The 20992-nt window shown below is 28.2% G+C and overlaps 1 protein-coding gene across 1 annotated transcript in view; it reads left to right on the top strand.

Moving 5' to 3' along the window:
* The window catches only part of LOC141342476 (mannosyl-oligosaccharide 1,2-alpha-mannosidase IA), a 308562-nt gene that overhangs the window by 269323 nt on the left and 18247 nt on the right, over positions 1–20992 (top strand). The window contains exons 5-8 of the mRNA XM_073846931.1: positions 5064–5201; positions 5295–5409; positions 10554–10718; positions 10806–10906. Coding sequence (XP_073703032.1) covers positions 5064–5201; positions 5295–5409; positions 10554–10718; positions 10806–10906 — 519 coding nt within the window. The remainder of the gene's footprint in view (positions 1–5063; positions 5202–5294; positions 5410–10553; positions 10719–10805; positions 10907–20992) is intronic.

Raw genomic sequence — 20992 nt, 5'->3', positions numbered from 1 at the left:
AGATCAAGCACCATTTGCAAGACAAAACAGCTTTGATTTGTTTATTTGTGGTTGGATTTTGATGTGAGAGACAACAGGAGATGGGCTTTTTCACTGGATAAAGCAGTATTATAATTTATAATATAATGTTTTAGGTTTTTGTCTTATAAACACACAGGTTTTGGTTTCTCAAGATGTTAATTGATGGACTGGAGTCGCGTGGATTAATTGTGGATTATTGTGATGTTTTTATCAGCTGTTTGGACTCTCAGTCTGACGGCACCCATTCACATCCATTGGTAAGCAAATGATGGAATGCTGCATTTCTTCAAATCTGTTGAAGAAACAAACTCATCTACATCTTGGATGGCTTTAGAGTGACTCCATTTTGAGCAAATTTTCATTTTTGGCTGAAATATTCCTTAAAGTGCCATTAGTGTGCGACATGTAAGTGTTCAACTCTTCATTAATGATGTTTTCACAGCTAGGATACTTAGCAGTCAACTCAGTCCTCGTGTTCTGAAGAAATGATCATTTCGAATCATAATTGCGCGTGTTTTATGACCAAGATTTATGAAAATGCTGTTGCAGTCTGCCAGCTGATGCACCCGAATGCCAAGACGTGTCTATAGCTCATCCAAACGGATCATCTGTGGAACGATTTGCCTGCCAGAATCAGTTGATTACATCAACTCAGCCAATGCTGAGGTGTTTGTGACTTGTCTTTCTGTAACAAAATTATCTGAGGAAAACGTCTCGCAAGCCTGTGACATTTGCAACTGTCTCATAAGAGACCGGTGTGTTTGCACGACTAAAAAACACAATGCCAAAGTGACATTAACGACTTCAATATTAATTTAATTTGATGTGAATGTTACGCCAACATGCAACTTGCCACAGCTTTTATCTTGAAATGAATGTCAATTGTTGCCGCCTGAGCTGAAATTCGTGCTTGGTTTTGGGTCAAGGAGAAACGGCTGAAATGCTGTCGGAAGATTTGTTTAGTTTGGAAAATGCTGTTGACTGCAGTGCATGACTCTTGTGTTACTATGGCAACCTAGAAATAAGAGGTTGAGATGGGAAACGAGCCGAACAAAAGGACCGTGACACATTTGTTGTGATGTCCCTCATGGCTCTGTCTCCAAAATCACTTAATAGCCATAATGCAGGACTGGGTGGTTACATGGGGTCTAGATTTAGTTTTTCTGCATCAAATGTGATATTTTGATATGTAGGAAGTTCTAAATGATAAAGAAAAATAGTGAGGTGAAATACCTGTATTTTGTTAAGGGGAAAAAAAAGGAATAATAAAAGACTTTAATGCACACCATGACTGCATTTATGTGCTTAAAAATACAATAAATTCAGTAAAATTCTGACATAATATTGCAGTTTAAAATAACTGGTTTCTATGTGAATATATATTAAAATGTAATTTATTCCTGTGATCAAAGACGAATTTTCAGCATCATTACTTTAGTATTCAATGTCACATGATCCTTCAGAAATCATTCTAATATGCTGATTTGCTGTTCAAGAAACATTATCAATGTTAAAAACAGTTGTGCTGCCCAGTATTTTTGTGAAGCATGATATATTGCTATTAGAAATGAATGCTTTTATAATGCAAATATACATTGAATTGATTAAAAGTGACATTAAAGACTTTTATAATGTTACAAAATATTTCTATTTCGAATAAATGCTGTTCTTTTGAACTTTCTATTCATCAAATAATCCGGAAAAATGTTTTAACAAATTATTAAGCAGCAAAAAGTAGTTTTAACATTGAAAATAAACAGCAAATCAGCATATTAGAAAGATTTCTGAAGATTTCTGAAAGATTTCATATGATGCTGAAGACTGCAGTAATGATGCTGAAAATTCAGCTTTGCGTCGCACAAATAAATTCAGTTTTAAAATACATCCACATAGAAAACAATTCTTTGACATTGTAATAATATTTCAGAATTTTACAGATTTTACTGTATTTTTAATCAAATAAATGCAGCCTTGATGAGCAGAAGAAACTTTTAAAACATTTAAAAATCAAACTTGTGAAGATTACTGTATTATGTAACTTTTTTTTCTGCATTAAATCTGATCTTTTGATTGAGATGAAATACCTGGCATTGGTAAAGTAAAAAAAAAAAAGTAATAAGTTTCTTATGCACACCATGGCTGCATTTATGCGCTTAAAAATACATCAAATTCAGTAAAATTCTGAAATAATATTGCAGTTTTAAAAAGCTCTTTTCTGCGTGAATATCTGCTAAATTGTAATTTATTTCTATGATCAAAGCTGAATTTTCAGCATCATTACTTTAGTCTTCAGTGTGAAATGATCCTTCAGAAATCATTCTAATATGCTGATTTGCTGCTCAAGAAACATTTCTGATTATTATCAATGTTGAAAACACTTGTGCTGCTTCATATTTTAGTGAAAACCATATACTACCATTAAAAATGAATGCTTTTATTAAGCAAATATGCATTAAATTGATCAAAAGTGACATTAAAGACTTTTATAATGCTACAGAATATTTCTATTTCAAATAAATGCTGTTCTTTTGAACTTTCTGTTCATCAAAGAATCCGCACAAATGTTTTAACAGTGTATTAAGCAGCAACAAGTGGTTTTAACATTGATAATAAGCAGCAAATTAGAATATTAGAATGATTTCTGAAGGATCACTGAAGCAATGATGCTAAAAATTCAGCTTTGCGTCGCGCAAATAAATTCCGTTTTAAAATACATCCATATAGAAAGCAATTCTTTGAAATTGTAATAATATTTCAGAATTTTACAGTTTTTACTGTATTTTTAATCAAATAAATGCAGCTTTGATGAGCAGAAGAAACTTTTAAAACATTTAAAAATCAAACTTGTGAAGAGTACTGTATTATGTAACATTTGTGACCCTAGACCACAAAATTGAGATGTATACATAGTCTGAATCTAAATAAATAAGCTTTTTATCGATAGTATAGGACAATATGTGGCCGAGATGCAACTATTTGAAAATCTGGAATCCGTAAGCGCAAAAAAAAAATCAAAATATTGAGAAAACACCTTTAAAGTTGTCCAAATGAAGTTCTTAGCAATGCATATTACTAATAACAAATTAAGTTTTGATATATTTATGGTAGAAATTTTGTAAAATATGTTCATGGAACAGGGTCTTTACTTAATATACTTAATATCCTAATGATTTTTGTCACGACGTGTTTTTGGCTATATACCAGTGCTACTTAAGACTGATTTTGTGTTCCAGGGTCACATTTTTGGGTTTAAATTTTCCAGCAAAAATAACTTGCGATTTATTGCTTAGAATTTCTGTGTGATATAAGAGTTTGGTCATGCTGTCCGCCTCCACCGTAATGCATCAGAGCATTGATTTGGCTCGCTGTCTGCCTCATTTTCGCTGTGAGATGTTGTAAATTTTGGAGAAGGGCGAGGCAAGTTGCCTTCTTTTGGCCCTCTGCAGTGAGTGTTTATATTAGAAGGTCTGATAAGTTCTCCAACAGCTCGACAGCAAGTAAACAAGACAGACCTCTGGGGTCATGGGCCTGAAGAGACGATTAATTAGTGTTTTTATAGAAACACACAGCGCCTGAACTCTAATGGAAACAAAGCAAGATAATGACATTACTTGTCCAGTTATCCTGTGTGTGTGTGTGTGTGTGTGTGTGTGTGTGTGTGTGTGTGTGTGTGTGTGTGTGTGTGTGTGTGTGTGTATGTGTGTAATTACATTTGAGGGCCCTTGTTTAAATCTTAGTTGTTTGTGTTGAGTTGATGAGGATGGAAGTAAATGCAAACTAAATGAATTCCCAGAATTCCCTGCGAAGCGTTTTACTTGGTGAACTGTTTATCAATGTTTATCACCGTTTTCACTTCAGTTATATATATTAGTTTATATATGCATATTCAGTTATATAAATGACTAAATTTACTTAAACACATTTATGCACTTATACGATTTCCATTATTTCTCTTCTGGGATAAATAAATAAGTATATACATAAAATTGAAATAAAATACATGAAATAAAATAAAGATTATATTTTAACATATGTTACAAAATGTTAATGTTATAATGTATTTTGGTAACGTGATGTAAGTAAAATATAAAAAAAATAAAACAGTATATATTTGATCATATCTATAATATTAAAATAACTTTAATATACACACATATTATAATTTTATTTTTGGTACAGTATGCTATAATATTTATTATTATTATTATTTATTTTATTATATTTTTTATGTAATGTAACATTAAAAAACAGTAAATATTAATTACTATCTTATTAAAATAATTTAATACATATATCATAATTTATTATTTTATTGTAATTTAATATATTTACAATATATAAAACAAATGTATAAATTAAAACTTGAATTAAATTTTTTTAAACATGAAAAACTTCAATACACACACACACACACATATATATATATATATATATATATATTTTTTTTTTTTTATTAAAAATATAAAAAACATATATAAATTTAAATAACACTTTACAATAAGTTAACATTAGTTGCATTAGCTAGTTAATAAAACTACAATATATTAAACAAAATGTTATAAAAATGTATAAACAAACTATATATGTATATATAGTAGATATTATAAAAAAATTGTTAAAGAAATGTGTGTGTGTGTGTGTGTGTGTGTGTGTGTGTGTGTGTGTGTGTATATATATATATATATATATATATATATATATATATATATATATATATACAACTTTATAATATATTTAGTATACTTTATATTATAAAAAATGTATGCATTTAAATGTAACAATACAATTGACAGTAGTACAATTGCTGATGTTAGCTTGGGTATATTAAGTAGTATTAACAAAACAACTTTAGATCTTAAAAATGCATTAGTAAATATAGAATTTACATTGTACATTTGTAGATTTAGAAATGCAGTTCTAATGGAATATTTTTGGTTACCATTAAAACTTTGTATTTCAACATGAAATAAATCAGTACACAAAAGAAAACAGTCATTTTATAAGGAGTTTTGTACATAATGAGTAGTTTATGAACAAAACAGCCCACTAGATGTTTTCCTCATCACTGGAGCGACTCGGATCGAAGGCTGCCCTTTACTCTCAGCACCATCCATCATCATACTGACACATCCTGCGGTGAACTCCGATATTTCTCCTCTTTGATGAGTCTGAAGTTGAGGGTGTGTTTCTGTCAGATTCAGAAATTGATTTGTTTACCTCCGCTTCTGAGTGTTCTTACTGTGCAATCATGTCGGCTTAATGACATTAATCAGGCCAAATCAGAGAGTCGAGATCTGGAGTGGCGTCCTGATGAAGCACTCATGATGAGCGCTTACACCATGCTGCACAAATGCGGTGTCAATGTCTCTGGGGCTTTGTGGAGCAGAGGTTTGTTTTTATGGCCAATTTACTTTAAGGTCTGAACTGCAGTGATCTTAAAATAGTCACCGGTGAAGCACTTAAGACTGCGCACAGGACCATTTAACCTTTTTGAATCATTTGCATATGTTCATATTGCAAGTGCTAAAACCGGTACCATGTTTTGTTTCATTCCAGTGAAGTAAAACATTAAAAAAAAAACACAAAATGTACATTTGTCTGTCAAAAATAGCCGAAACCCAGTCCTAGACAGCATTTTAAGGGTTATATTTTAAGACACTTCTCCTCTGACAGTGGCACTGCTTCTAAAAAAATCATCTGATTAAAATACTGCACACTGCTTTTCTTTCATTTTCCGGCGGTGTCGTTCCACTTTCTTTCTTTTTATGTCTCTCGTTCTCCCTGAAGAAGGAAGATGTGGCTCAGTCAGACATGTGGCGACCCTTTTAACTTTGTCCAGGTTTTTCTTCTTCCTCTGTCCTTTAAGGGAGGTTAATTATGGGTAGTGTTCTGCATGACTAGAGAGTAAAGAGAGACGCAGTGTGGACTGATAATCCCTCAGGCTTATCCTGATACACGACTCACTACCACTACCACACACTCCAGAGACATGGAATACATCTATCTAACAATTAGAACAATTCATTCATCGTTCTATCTGTCCATCCATCCATTTATCCATCCATCCATCCACCATTCTATCATTCCATCATTCCATCCATCCATCCACCCACCATTCTATCATTCCATCCATCCATCCACCCACCATTCTATCATTCCATCCATCCATCCATCATTTCATCTATCCATCATTCTGTTCCATCCATCATTTATCCATCAATCATTCTATCGTTCCATCCATCATTCTATCATTTCCATCCATCCATCATTCTGTCATTCCATCATTTCATCTATCCATCCGTCCATCTATCATTCTCTCATTCCATCCATCCATCATTCTGTCTTCCATACATCCATCCTTCCATCATTCTATTATTCTATCCATACACCTATCAATCCAATCATCCAGCCAGCCATCCATTCATCATTCTTCCATTCCATCTATCCATCATTCTATTATTCCATCCATCCATCCATCCAGTCATCCATCCATCCATCATTCTGTTGTTCCATCCATCCATCATCATTCTGCCATTCAATCATCAATCATTCCATCCATCCATCATTCTATCATTCCATCCTTCCATCCATCCATCTGTCTATCCATCATTCTGTCGTTCCATACATCCATCCTTCCATCATTGTATCGTTCCATCCATCGAACCTTCCATCCATCCATCTGTCTATCCATCATTCTTTCATTCCATACATCATCCTTCCATCATTGTATCGTTCCATTTATACATCCATTCACCCATCATGCATCTATCCATCATTCCATCAAGCCCTCCATCCATCATTCTGTCTTCCATTCATACTTCCATTACTATATCGTTCCATCCATCCATCTATCATTCCATCCATCATTGTCATTCCATGCATCCATCATCTGTCCATCCATCATTCTTTCATTCTATCCATCTATCCATCATCAATCCATCCATAATTCTATCATTCCATACATCCATCCTTCCATCATTGTATCATTCCATCCATACATCCACCCATTATCCATACATCCATCCATCATTCCATCAAGCCATCATTCTGTCTTCCATACATTCATCCTTCCATTACAATATCGTTCCATCCATCCATCTATCATTCCATCCATCATTCTGTCATTCCATGCATCCATCCATCATTCCATCTGTCCATCCATCATTCTATCGTTCTATCCATCTCTCCATCATCAATCCATCCATCATTGTATCATTCCATCCATCCATCCACCCATCATCCATCCATCATTCCATCCATCCATCAAGCCATCATTCTATCATTCCATCCATCCATCAAGCCATCATTCCATACATCCATCCTTCCGTCATTGTATCATTCCATCTACCCATCATACATCATTCCATTTGTCCATCCATCATTCTATCGTTCTATCCATCTCTCCATCATCAATCCATCCATCATTCTATCATTCCATACATCCATCCTTCCATCATTGTATCATTCCATCCATCCATCCACCCATCATCCATCAATCATTCCATCCATCCATCAAGCCATCATTCTATCATTCCATACATCCATCCTTCCATCATTGTATCATTCCATCCACCCATCATACATCATTCCATCCGTCCATCCATCATTCTTTTGTTCCATCTATCTAGTGTTCCATTTATCATTTTGTCATTCAGTGTATCTGTCATTCTCTTTGTCCATCCATCTATCTATCTCTATCAATCAGTCCATCTTGCAGTGTTTTGGTTTTCATACATTATGCTGTGATTGTTTGAATCTCCTGTAGACCAGCATCATAAAAGACTCATTTGAGCATCAGTGGGAGGGTATGATTTCAAAGCTGCTGGATGAAACGATTCTACAGAGCTCAAGCCAGACCGCTCTCTTATAGATCCTTCTGTTTAAACCAAGCGCTCGTTAATCTGAGCCGACACCTCATCTCTTTGAAAACAAACATTACAGTGCTCAGGTTAATCAGGTCAACTTATCTAATAGATGTACATGAAAGGCTGCTTTGTCTTCCCAACATGCTTCTCTCTAAATGAGAGGCGTCTGTGGAGAGTTGTTGCCGATAGTGAATCATTTGAACCAAACAAACTGATTCATTTGAAATTGTCAGCGACAGAGTGTGTTCATTTTGGTCTCAGTCTGCTCAGCTGTAGTCTGACTTTAGGCCAGCGCTGTGTTTTATCTCTACACGTTGGTAATAGTAGCTTGTTATAGTTAAGTTAGTCATTTTGCTAGTTTTAGTGTTACTCCCTGAGGCTACTGTCAGCGGGGTTGTTTTCCTCCTGCTGTCACTGTACAGAAGTCATGTGATCCGTGAAAGACCCGACACGTCGACCGGTGACAGCGTTGGCAGCGCGGTGTGGTGTTGCAGCCTCACTGAGCTGCTAATGGGGGACGAGTGATGCTTGGGCGTCACGCCCGGCACACATGCTGCCGTTCATTCAGAGCGAAAGACTCAAGGATGCATGAGACTCTGCATGAGCGTGTTGCTTTTTGCAATGCAATGTTCAGTCTAGAGCAATATGAAGTTTCTTTGTTTCTATATATTGCATTTTTTGGTTTTAGTTTTTTCTGGACTCTTTAATGGTTAAATAAACCTTTAGTAATCAAGAAGCATGTCTGATTAATCATGCAACTTTTACAGTTTAACAACAGTTACGTTTTTTTTATTTTTTTATTTCTCATTTTCTGTTTAATTTATCTGGGCTCAATTTTAATGGTTTCATAAATTTTTAATGATCAAAGTCAAATAATTATGGTCATAAAAACAACTTAATTTATTACTTTTTACACTATTAGGGTGCTATGAAGTGTTTTGGTTTTATTTTATTTATTTATTTATTTATTATGTTATTTACAAATTTTGGTTTCATTAAATTTGCATAATCAAAAACTCAAATTATTTATATTCATAAAAAACGACCTAATTTATCATTTTTCTTACACTAATAGGACCTATGCATTGTTTTTTTTCCTTTCTGTGTTAATGTATTTAATTGATTTATTTTTTTTACAAAAGTCTTTATTTTTCTGGACTGGTTTCATACATTTTAATAATCAAAAAGTCAAATAATTGTATTCATAAAAACAAATTCATTTATAATTTTTTACACTAACAGGGCCTATGCAAGTTTTTTTTTCTTTTTGTGTGTTAATTCTGAAGGCATAAAATGAAGGCATTATTCACTAATTTGATTTATTTCTTTTTACAAAATTCTTAAATTTCTGTTTCTATTTTCTGACTCTATTTTAATTGTTTCATTAAATTTTAATAATCAATAAGTCAAATAATTATATTCATAAAAACAACTTAATTTATTAATTTTTAAACTAATAGGGTCCGATGAAATGTTCTGGATTTTATTTATTTATTTATTTATTTATTTTTATTATTATTATTATTTTGTTGTTGTTCTTTCAAATTTTGTAGATTTTAATTTAATGATTTAATTAAACTTTAATAATCAAAAAGTCAAATTAATTGTATTAATAAAAACAAACTTATTTTATGAATTTATTTATTTCTAACACTAATAGGGCTCTAAGCAATGTTTTTTTTTTAGTTTTTTTTTTTAGTTGGTTAAAAATGTTGTGTGTTAATGTATTTTTTATTTTATTTATTATTATTATTATTATTATTTTTTATTTTTTTCAAAATTCAGCATTTTTCTGTGTTTTTTTTTTGTTTCCCTGGGTTTCATAAAAACAACCTAATTTATTAATTTTAGACTAATAGGGCCTATGCAATGTTTTTTCTTTCTTTCTGTGTGTTAATGTATTTAATGAACGCATAAAATTAAGGCATAAATTACTAATTTTATTTATTTATTTATACAAAATTCTTTATTTTCTATCTATATTTTTAGGACTATTTTAGGACTATTCATAAAAACAACCTAATTTATATTTTTTTTTACACTAATAGGGCCTATGCAGTGTTTTTTCTTTCTTTCTGTGTGTTAATGTATTTAATGAACGCATAAAATCAAGGCATTAATTGACTTATTATTATTTTTTTTAGAACTCCATTTGAATGGTTTCATAAATTTTACTCAAATAATTCATAATTATATTCACAAAAACAATGTATTCATAAATTAAATAATGGCTACCAGCAACTACATACTTACCAACATTTTTCAAAATATCTTTTTTGTGTTCAAAATCAGTAAAATACCTAAATTTGTACAGCAAAATTCATTTTTATCACTAGATTCTTCAATTCCATCTGTGAAAATCATAGAGCCGTAGTTCAATCCCACGCTTGTTATGTTTTCAGACCCAAAGCGTTCCTGATGACCTGAACTGTCAGGAGACTCTGAAGTGACATCTGCTTGAGCGTAACTTACAGTATGATCGATGCGGCTGCCGGCCGTTTAATTGCCTTTCCTAACGAACTCAATCGAATTCAGCTCTTGTTTTAGTCTGGAAAGTCGAATGATCTGCAGCGAGTCTCTCAGCGGGCTAATTAGCAATGTGCAAACAGCACAAACGGAGCCTGTTCTTCCTCCACCACGACTACGTTTGTCAACACCTCGGTGAAGCGGACGCGCCGCGGGAGCCGGAGCTGTCAGATCCGCTGCGACAGACAGCTGCCACGTTGATGCTCTCCTGCGGAGTATCGGCTCGGTTCAGCCCACATTTCCGCCCAATTGTAAACGCAACACAGGATGCGGCGAAATGGCCGGCTGAGCCATCGATCTGTGTCCGTCAGCGGGTTGTTGACTAGTAGTGAACGCAGGGAATAAGCAATGTGAAAGAGCTGCTGATTGACGCAGCAATCACAGTGTGTTCAGCATCAGAATCAGACTGTAGCACTGAGACCTGCATCTCTCCGGCGAGAGACTATCAAACGCAGTACTTTGCTTCACTTGACGGCTGGCGTTTGCAGGCCTTTGTGTGAGAACACAGTGATGGACTGAATTCAGCAGAAGCAGGAATAAGCCACAGATCCATTGCTATTCTCAACTCCTGCTGTTTGGGAGCATTGCTGAGAAAAATCATGTGTTTCGTCTGTGGTTTTCTCTTGTTTTTAGAAAGGAAAAACTACATGTATTTGGAACATGATAAGTTCACTTTACATGCACTTGCTTTACTGTAATTAACAACCACATACAAAGACACCTACTGTACTATGATTTAAGAATTCTATTTTTTATTTAAATATTATTATTAAAAATGATCAAATAATAGATAATATCATTAATATTGTACTTTTAATAATAATAATAATAATGAATATTAATACATCAATAATTAATATTATTGTTGCATTGCATTTTTAAGTAATAAAAAATAATTTATAAATCAATAAATATACTCAATACTATTGTGCTTTTGAATAATACTAATTATTATTATTATTATTATTATTATTATTATTATTTATAAATCAAATAAATAATATTACTAATATACTTCTGAATAATAATAATAATAATAATAATAATAATAGTAATAATAAATCAATAAATAATATTATTAAAGTTGTTTTTATTATCAAGTAATTATTATTATTATTATTATTATTATTATTATTATTATTTTACTTTAATAATTTATAAATCAATAAATATTAATAATACTATTGTACTTTTGAATAATATTAATAAATGATTAATAATAAATCAGTTAATAAATCAGTAAATAATATTATTCATGTTGCATTGTACTTTTGAATAATAATAATAATTATTATTATTATTATTATTATTATTATTATTATTATTATTATTTAAATATCAATAAATAATATTACTATTATACTTGATAGTGGAATAATAATAAATTATAAATCAATAAATAATATTATTAAAGTTACATTGTAATTTTTTATTAATAATTAAAAATTGTAGTTATAATAATTATAATAATAATTATTATTATTATTATTATTATTACTATCAATAAATAATATTAATAATGTTGCATTGTAATTTTGAATTATTATTTTTATTATTTATAGATCAATATATAATACTTTGAAATATTAATAATTATAACAACAACAACAACAGTAATAATAATTTTATAATATATTATAAATCAATAAATAATATTAATGTTGCATTCAAATTTTTAATAATTATTTATAGAACAATAAATAATAATATTACTATTGTACTTTTAATAATAATTATAATAAATTATTTCTAATAAATTATTAATCAGTAAATAATATTATGTTGCATTTAAATTTTTTATATTATAACTATTATGGTGTACTACTACTACTACTACTACTACTAATAATAATAATAATAATAATAATTATTATTATTATTATTATTGTGATGTTTTATTATTATTACTAGCTATAAATAATATTATTAATGTTGCATTGTACTTTTAAATAATAATAATAATAATTATTATTATTATTATTTTTATAGAGCAATAAATAAAAAATAATATTGTACTGTTACAATAACAACAATCCAGTACATTAACATTTCTCCTTTTATGTTCTGCTGAAGAAAGTAAGTCATTATACACACACACACACACACACACACACACACATATATATATATATATATATATATATATATTTTCAATATAATTTTGAGGATATTTAGGTATAGGTAACTAGACAACAGGCATGTTTTTTGCCATGTTTAATTCAATCTCTGTATTTTACTCATGTTCGTACGGCTTGACTCATGTCTAGTAGTCTGTGGTTTTGATGCTCACATTTTCCCCAAGAGTTTTCATCCCACTCCGGCGCTTCACAGCTGTTCGATTTGTGAGCGTCAGTCTGTGTCCAAATCCTGCTCTTCTGAATGGACTCTGTCATATGGATTAGAGTCGTGAATCATTAGTGCAGGCTTTATGCTGCAAAGTATAAAAGACAACATTACTGCCAAGAGCCCAGGGCTTTTTCTAACAGCCAGAGAGAACAGAGGTGCAAATAATCCTGGCGAGGACAGAAAAGAGGTCAAGCTTCGCTTCACAGGGAAGACGACAAACTGCAGAGCGAGCGCCTGAGCATCGCTGCCCCAGATTATCACGCCATCAGTTATTATTAATAGTAGAATATAACTCGCATTAACTTGCATTGTTTATTATTATTATTATTATTATTATTATGAATAATAATAATGTAATGTATCAATAATACATTTTATAGTAATAATAATAATTAATAATAATAATAAAATTATTATTGAAAAATATAAAATAATATTGGATTGTACTTTCTAATAATAAAAGTAATAATATGTGACAATTTTTACATTTTAGCCAAAATAATATATAATAATTGATAATATATCAAAATAAAATATTATACATTTAATTTATAATAATAATAATAATAAATTATTTATTATTTAAATAATAATTTATATATGTTTATTATAATTTATAGATAATATTACTACTATTGTACTTTTAAATAATAATAATAATAATACAATTATTAATTAATAAAAATCTAAAATAATATTGCATTGTACTTTCTAATAATAGTAATAATAATAATAATAATATGTGACAATTTTTATTTTAAATTTCAAATCAAGTTTAGCCAAAATAATGTATTATTAGTATAAAAACTAATAGTAATAATATATTGCTAGATATTAATATAATTTCCAAAATAAAATATTATACATTTAATTTATTATAATAATAATAATAATAATAATAATAATAATAATAATAATAATAATAAATTATTATTTATTCTTTAATAATTATTAAATTGTTATTATTGTTATGAATTATAATAATATAATGTGTCAATAATACATTTTACCATAATAATAATAATAATGAAGTGATTCATCTATAAAAATAAAAAAATAATATTGCAGTGTACTTTCTAATAATAATAATAATAATAATAATAATAATAATAATAATAATAATAATATGTGACAATTTTATTTAACATTTCAAATAAGTTTTAGCCAAAATAATGTGTTATTATTAGTATAAAAACTAATAGTAATAATATAATGCTAGATATTAATATTATTTAAAAATATATATATTATAAATTTAATTTAAAATAATAATAATAAATTGTTTATTATTTACTACTATTGTACTTTTAATTAATAGTAATAATAATACATTATTATTAATAATAGATTATAAATCAATAGGTTGTATAATTAATGTTGCATTGTTTATTATTATTAATAATACTAATAATAATACAACCTCAGATTTATATTTTAATTTATAAATGTTACTAATATAGTACATTTTAGAAAATAAAATAATGCATTATCAGAAATAGATTATAAATCAATAGGTTGTTAAATAATGTTGCATTTTATTTGTATTATTATTATTATTATTAATGTATATTCATTTTATAATAATAATAATGAATAATAATAATATTAATAAAATTACTACTACTAATAATAATAATAATAATAATAATAATAATAGTAATATAATGTGCCATTTTTATTTTAAATTTCAAATAAATTCTAGCCAAAATAATGTATTATTAGTATAAAAATAGTAATAATATAATGCTACATATCAATTTTATTTTCAAAATAAAATATTATTATATTCAATATTATTATAACATTATTGCCAAGAGCCCAGGGCTTTTTCTAACAGCCAGAGAGAACAGAGGTGCAAATAAGCCTGGCGAGGACAGAAAAGAGGTTGAGCTTCGCTTCGCAGGGAAGAAGACAGACCACTGAGCGAGCGCCTGAGCATCGCAGGCCTAGATTATCACGCCATCTGACCCGGAGAGGAACCACGCCGCAAATGTCACGTTTAAAGCGGCCCAGTGAGAAAAAAACGCCCCAGACGGCCGATAATGCGCGGCTAAGCTGTGAGATGCGAGGCTTTGTTTTTTTTTGCTTGTATTATTTTTAAGCACAAATCTGTTTTGGCCATAGATTGGCTTTGACCTCTCCGTCACCGGTCACTTCTGCCGCTGACAGCAGCTGTTCGCCTACGGATTTTGACCCACGTTACAGTGGCACATGGCTACACGTGTTAACGATTTGTCGCCCCAGACGTTTTCGCCCTGCGTCCATCTGTGCCTTTCCACAAAGTGTGAAGGGTTGAGAAAAGGGCGGCGTGACGCTACAGAATCTGCTGTATTGTTCGTACTGCAATTCAGCTGAAATTTTGGGTTTCAGTCTAACAAACCTCTATGCAATATATTGGACATTGGAAATAAACTTCTTAGTCAAAAGCCTTAATTCAAAGCGTCAAATTATATAGTGAATGCTACTGAAAAGTAAAAAGTAAATTATATATAAACTATATATTAAGATGCTATTTTCAAAATAATATATAGATTTTAAAACGTACCACTTTTTAGCCTGTTTTAAAGATAATTCCTACAAAGTTAGACAAAATAATATATTAATAGTATGATATATTAGTTTGAAAATTGTTAATCATTTTAAAATGTACCACTCGATAGCTTGTTATAAACTGAATTTATAATAATAATAATAATAATAATAATAATAATAAAAATATAGATCTATATTATAATTTATAGATAATATTAGTAATATAGTAATATTAAATAATAATAATAGATTATAAATCATATAATAATGTATCAATAATACATTTTATAATAAAAAATAAATTATAATAATACACTATTAATCAATACAAATATTAAATATGGCATTGTACTTTCAAATAATAATAATAATAATAATAATAATAATAATAATAATAATAATAATAATATGTGCCATTTTTTATTTAAAATTTCAAATAAATTTTAGCCAAAATAATGTATTAGTAGTATAAAAAAATAATATAATGCTATATATTAATATTATTTTTAAAAATAAAATATTATAATATTCAATAACTTTAAAATGTACCACTCGATAGCTTGTTATAAGCTGAATTTATAATAATAATAATAATAATAATAATAATAATAATAAAAATATAGATCTATATTATAATTTATAGATAATATTAGTAATATAGTAATATTAAATAATAATAATAATAATACATTATTATTGATAATAGATTATAAACCAGTAGGTTGTATAATTAATGTTGCATTGTTTATTATTATTGTTGTTGTTATTTTTATTATAAATAATAATAATGTATCAATAATACATTTTATAATAAAAATAAATTATAATAATACACTATTAAGCAATACAAATATTAAATAATATGGCATTGTACTTTCAAATAATAATAATAATAATAATAATAATAATAATATGTGCCATTTTTTATTAAACATTTCAAATAAATTTAAAATAATGTATTAGTAGTATAAAAAAATTATATAATGCTATATATTAATATTATTTAAAAAAAATAAAATATTATATTCAATAACTTTAAAATGTACCACTCGATAGCTTGTTATAAGCTGAATTTATAATAATAATAATAAAAATATAGATCTATATTATAATTTATAGATAATATTACTAATATAGTAATATTAAATAATAAAAATAATACATTATTATTAAGAATAGATTATAAATCAGTAGCTTGTATAATTAATGTAGCATTGTTTATTATTATTGTTGTTATTTTTATTATACATAATAGTCTATTATAAACAGAATTCCTCAAATTATAGTCAGCCAAAATAATACATCAATAATATATGTATATATATATTTAAACATTATTTAACTTTTTCATTTTAAAAAAGTACCACTAAATAGTCATTGAATAGTAGTTACAAAAGTACCACTGTTATAAAAAAGAACAGTATAAATAATGTTAATAATGTATTAATATTTAATATAATAATAATAATAGTAATATTAATCATATATATTCCAATTTTAAATTTTACAGAGACGAATTTAAACTTCTAGTCTTTACAAAAATATAAAGTGAAAACGTAAATGTGCACAAATTAATATTAATAATAAATAATTGTATCAAAAATAATTTATAGTATTTCCGCTGTCAACTAGAAGCAGCAGTATTTTTAATCAGCTCATATGCATTCATTGGCAAAAATTTTATTTTATTTATTTTTACTGTGTGCTTTTTCATTCATTTTCATTTATTTGAACTATTCTGTTGTTTTATTCCTTATTCTTTAATCATTTAAATTTTAATGTTGTCTTTTATTTTACTTCTTCTTTATAAAAAGCACTACTGAATTACTACTACATGTGAAATGTGCTATGTAAATAACCTTGGCTTGCCAAACCCGCCGTAGATATATTTAAACAGCTAACAGTGGTAGGACTGTTTTACGGTATTTACACAGCAAGTCGACACATGGAGTAACTCCATTAAATCTCCACATATCGTGGTGTAAATGACTCATACTGTGATTTTGGTCATAACGCCCACTCTTCCTTAAGAATGTCTTTAAAGAAAAGCGAAAAGCTTCTAGCCGTGTGTTCATGTTTCAGTCCAACTCACAGTCTTTCACCCACGTTGCTCATGGGATTGACGTTTTGTGTGCTATACTCCATTTTTGAGTTTTTTTTCTCCTTTAGAAGGACCTGAAATGGGATTTGTGAAATAGCATCAAACTGTGTCATCCATTCATCTCCAATAGATAGTGAAAATCTTCACATAATTGAGTTTGGATGGGGGTTTTCTTCTTTTGCAGTCGAGCGATAGAAACGTGAAAGCAGGCGCTGAAACGCGTTTATCAAAGGAGCGCAGCTTCACTTCAGACTTAAACTGACTGTCCTGTAGTTTGGCAGGAAACTCTTGGAAAGTAGATTAGAGTCACTTGAAAACATGGTTTGACAGTTTGCACACAAGAGTTCAAAAGGTCACACAAAAATACCCTCTTTCGAAGTCCTGAAATAATAAACACTAAACATGCATGTATATAGGTGAGAAAGACAGTATGACCAGTCTTATCACAAAATGACAATATGGCAATAATGTGTGTGTGTGTGTGTTTAAAAAAAAAGAATGAATTATATAATTTAATTATTATATTAATATTATTTTAAATATTTTTTTAAAAGTCATACCCACCATGGTTATATATATATATATATATATATATATATATATACACACACACACACACATATAAATACATACATACATTGTATAACAATACTGTATAAAAATATCATATTTATTTTCTTAATTTTTTTACAAATATATAGTATAATATGTAGTATTTTGTATATATTTTAATATATTTATTATACAAAATTGTGTGTGTGTGTGTGTGTGTGTGTGTGTGTGTGTGTGTGTGTGTGTGTGTGTGTGTGTGTGTGTGTGTGTGTGTGTGTGTGTGTGTGTGTAAAAACATAATAATAGTAATAATAATAATAATACATTATATAATTTTATAAATATATACAGTATATATTTTGTAATATATAAAAAATCATCTTTATATATGTAGTTATTTATATATGTATATATACACTAATGTAGTCATTTTTAAAATATGTCAGAAAAATTATAAATCTAAAAAATATCAGATTAATAATACATTATTATTAATAATAGATTATAAATCAATAGGTTGTAAAAAATAATGTTGCATTGTTTTTTATTATTATTATTATTATTATAAATAAATATGTATCAATAATACATTTTTTAATAATAATAATAAGTAATAATAAAGATTTTAATCAATAAAAATATAAAATAATATTGCATTGTACTTTATAGTAATAATAATAATAATAATGTGACATATTTTATTTCAAATTTTGAATAAAATTTAGACAAAATCATGTATTAGTATAAAAAATAATAGTAATAATATCATGCTAGATATTAAAAATATTCAAAGTACTATAACTTTAATTTATAATAATAATAATAATAATTTTATAATTATATTAATATTATTTTAAATATATGTTTTTTTACATTTTGTAAAATATAAAAAAATTCTCTCTCTATGTAATCATATATACATTAACTGCAGTACAAAAATACTGTAGTAATTTTCTAAATAAAAAATCTGAAAAATATCTGATTTTTTTCTTAATTTAAAAATATTTATAGTATATGTAGTATTTTCTATATATTTAAATATATTTAATATACAAAATTGTGTGTGTGTGTGTGTGTGTGTGTGTGTGTGTGTGTGTGTGTGTGTGTGTGTGTGTGTGTGTGTGTGTGTGTGTTAAAAATATAATAGTAATAATAATAATAAATTATATAATTTAATAATTATATTAATATTATTTTAAATTTATATATTTTTTATTTTGCAAAAAAAATTACAAAACACTATCTCTCTAGTTAATTATATATGTATATATATACATTAAATGCAGTATAACAATGTGGTAATTTTTTAAATATGTCAGAAATATCTGAAAATATCAGATTTTTTAATTTCATAATGTCAAAGAAATTGTTTAATGAGAAACAGGCTTCATTTCCATTTTTTTAAATAAAATATAAATGTCTTATATAAAAATAATAAAGATTATATATTTTATATATTAAATATTTGTAAATATTTCATACTCTATTAAATATTTTTGTGTTGAATCTATTTTACATAAACTATTAATTTGATGTAAAATGTAATTTGTATCTTCTCTTTTTCTTTTGATTTTCTAAACATATCTGACCTGGATGTGTTCTTGCCATGTTTTTGCATTCATTAAAAGAAGAAACAGATTCTGTGTGATTCAGCCCTATCAACTGCTGTGATTTATGTTTTGTGTGTGTGTCAGTCATTAAAATCTCTCCTCTAATGCACCCTGGAGGAGCATCATTTAGCCCGGCGCGTCCTCAAACCATCCTCCACAGCGCTAATTAGGTGGAAAGGAAGCGTTACGGTCCCGCTGATGTTTTTCTCGGCATAATACGGCGAGAGATCCTCTATAATACGATCACAGAAAAAGAGGCATAAGCAGAATCCGTCTATATCTGACATTCCAGTTGGGTTTTTTGGTCTAATTTATCTGATTCTCTTCTCAAACGCTGAAATAAAGTTTGAGCTGTAGTGTAGCGTCATGAATAATGCACCGCATGTTGAGCCCGAACGTCACAGAGAACAAAGACTCGAGATTTACAAGCTGGTAAACAGGCGGCGGATAGATCCGTGTGGCGAGGTGGCTTTGTTCTGCTGCTGCATCAAAGCCGAGCGTCACCTGCGCGATATCTGCTACGCTCACGACACACGCCGCTCGCCCTTTACAACGCAACCATCTGCAATAATAAACCTGATGAGTCCTGAGTCGCTCAGAACATCAGGTGAAGCTTGTTAAAAGTTTACTTGGATCTAGAGCTGCAATTATAATTGTAATTACGCTTGCAGTGGCATATTTGCAACCCTGGACCAAGTAGCACAGGGTATATTTATAGCAAAAGCTATAACTACATTGTGTGAGTTAAAATTATTGATTTTTCTTTTATGCCAAAAATCATTAGGATATTATGTAAATATCATGTTCCGTGAAGATATTTTTATAAACTTAATTTTTGATTACAAATACTACAAGTAGTATTTTTTTTAGTATTTCAGAATTTTTAAAAATCTGAACAAATATAATTTTTATTTGTTTTTGTTTTTTTTACAAATATGTAGTATAATATGTAGTATTTTGTATATATTTTAATATATATTTAATATACAAAATTGTGTGTAGTGTGTATTAAAAATATAATAATAATACTAAAGTATATAATTTAATAATTATATATATATATATATATATATATATATATATATAATTTACTAAAATATTTGTAAAAATGCTCTTTATTTCTAAAATTCTGAAAAAAATAATTTTTATTTCTTTTTTTACAAATATGTAGTATAATATGTAGTATTTTGTATATATTTTAATATATTTAATATACATAGTTGTGTTTGTGTAGCGTGTAAAAAATATACGAATAATAATAAAGTGTATAATTTAATTTAATAATTAAATTAATATATATATATATTAGTGGTGGGCATAGATTAATTTTTTTAATCTAGATTAATCTAGATTAAATCTTGAAATTAATCTAGATTAATCTAGATTAAAATGGCTAATTTGAATTCTTCTGAAAGCATTCAGAATATGTGTGCTACCCA

This window comes from Garra rufa, chromosome 9 (assembly GCF_049309525.1).
Source record: "Garra rufa chromosome 9, GarRuf1.0, whole genome shotgun sequence".
NCBI classification, from domain to species: domain Eukaryota; kingdom Metazoa; phylum Chordata; class Actinopteri; order Cypriniformes; family Cyprinidae; genus Garra; species Garra rufa.
Note: the sequence above shows the minus strand (reverse complement) of the source record. Positions and strands in the feature narration are given on the sequence as shown.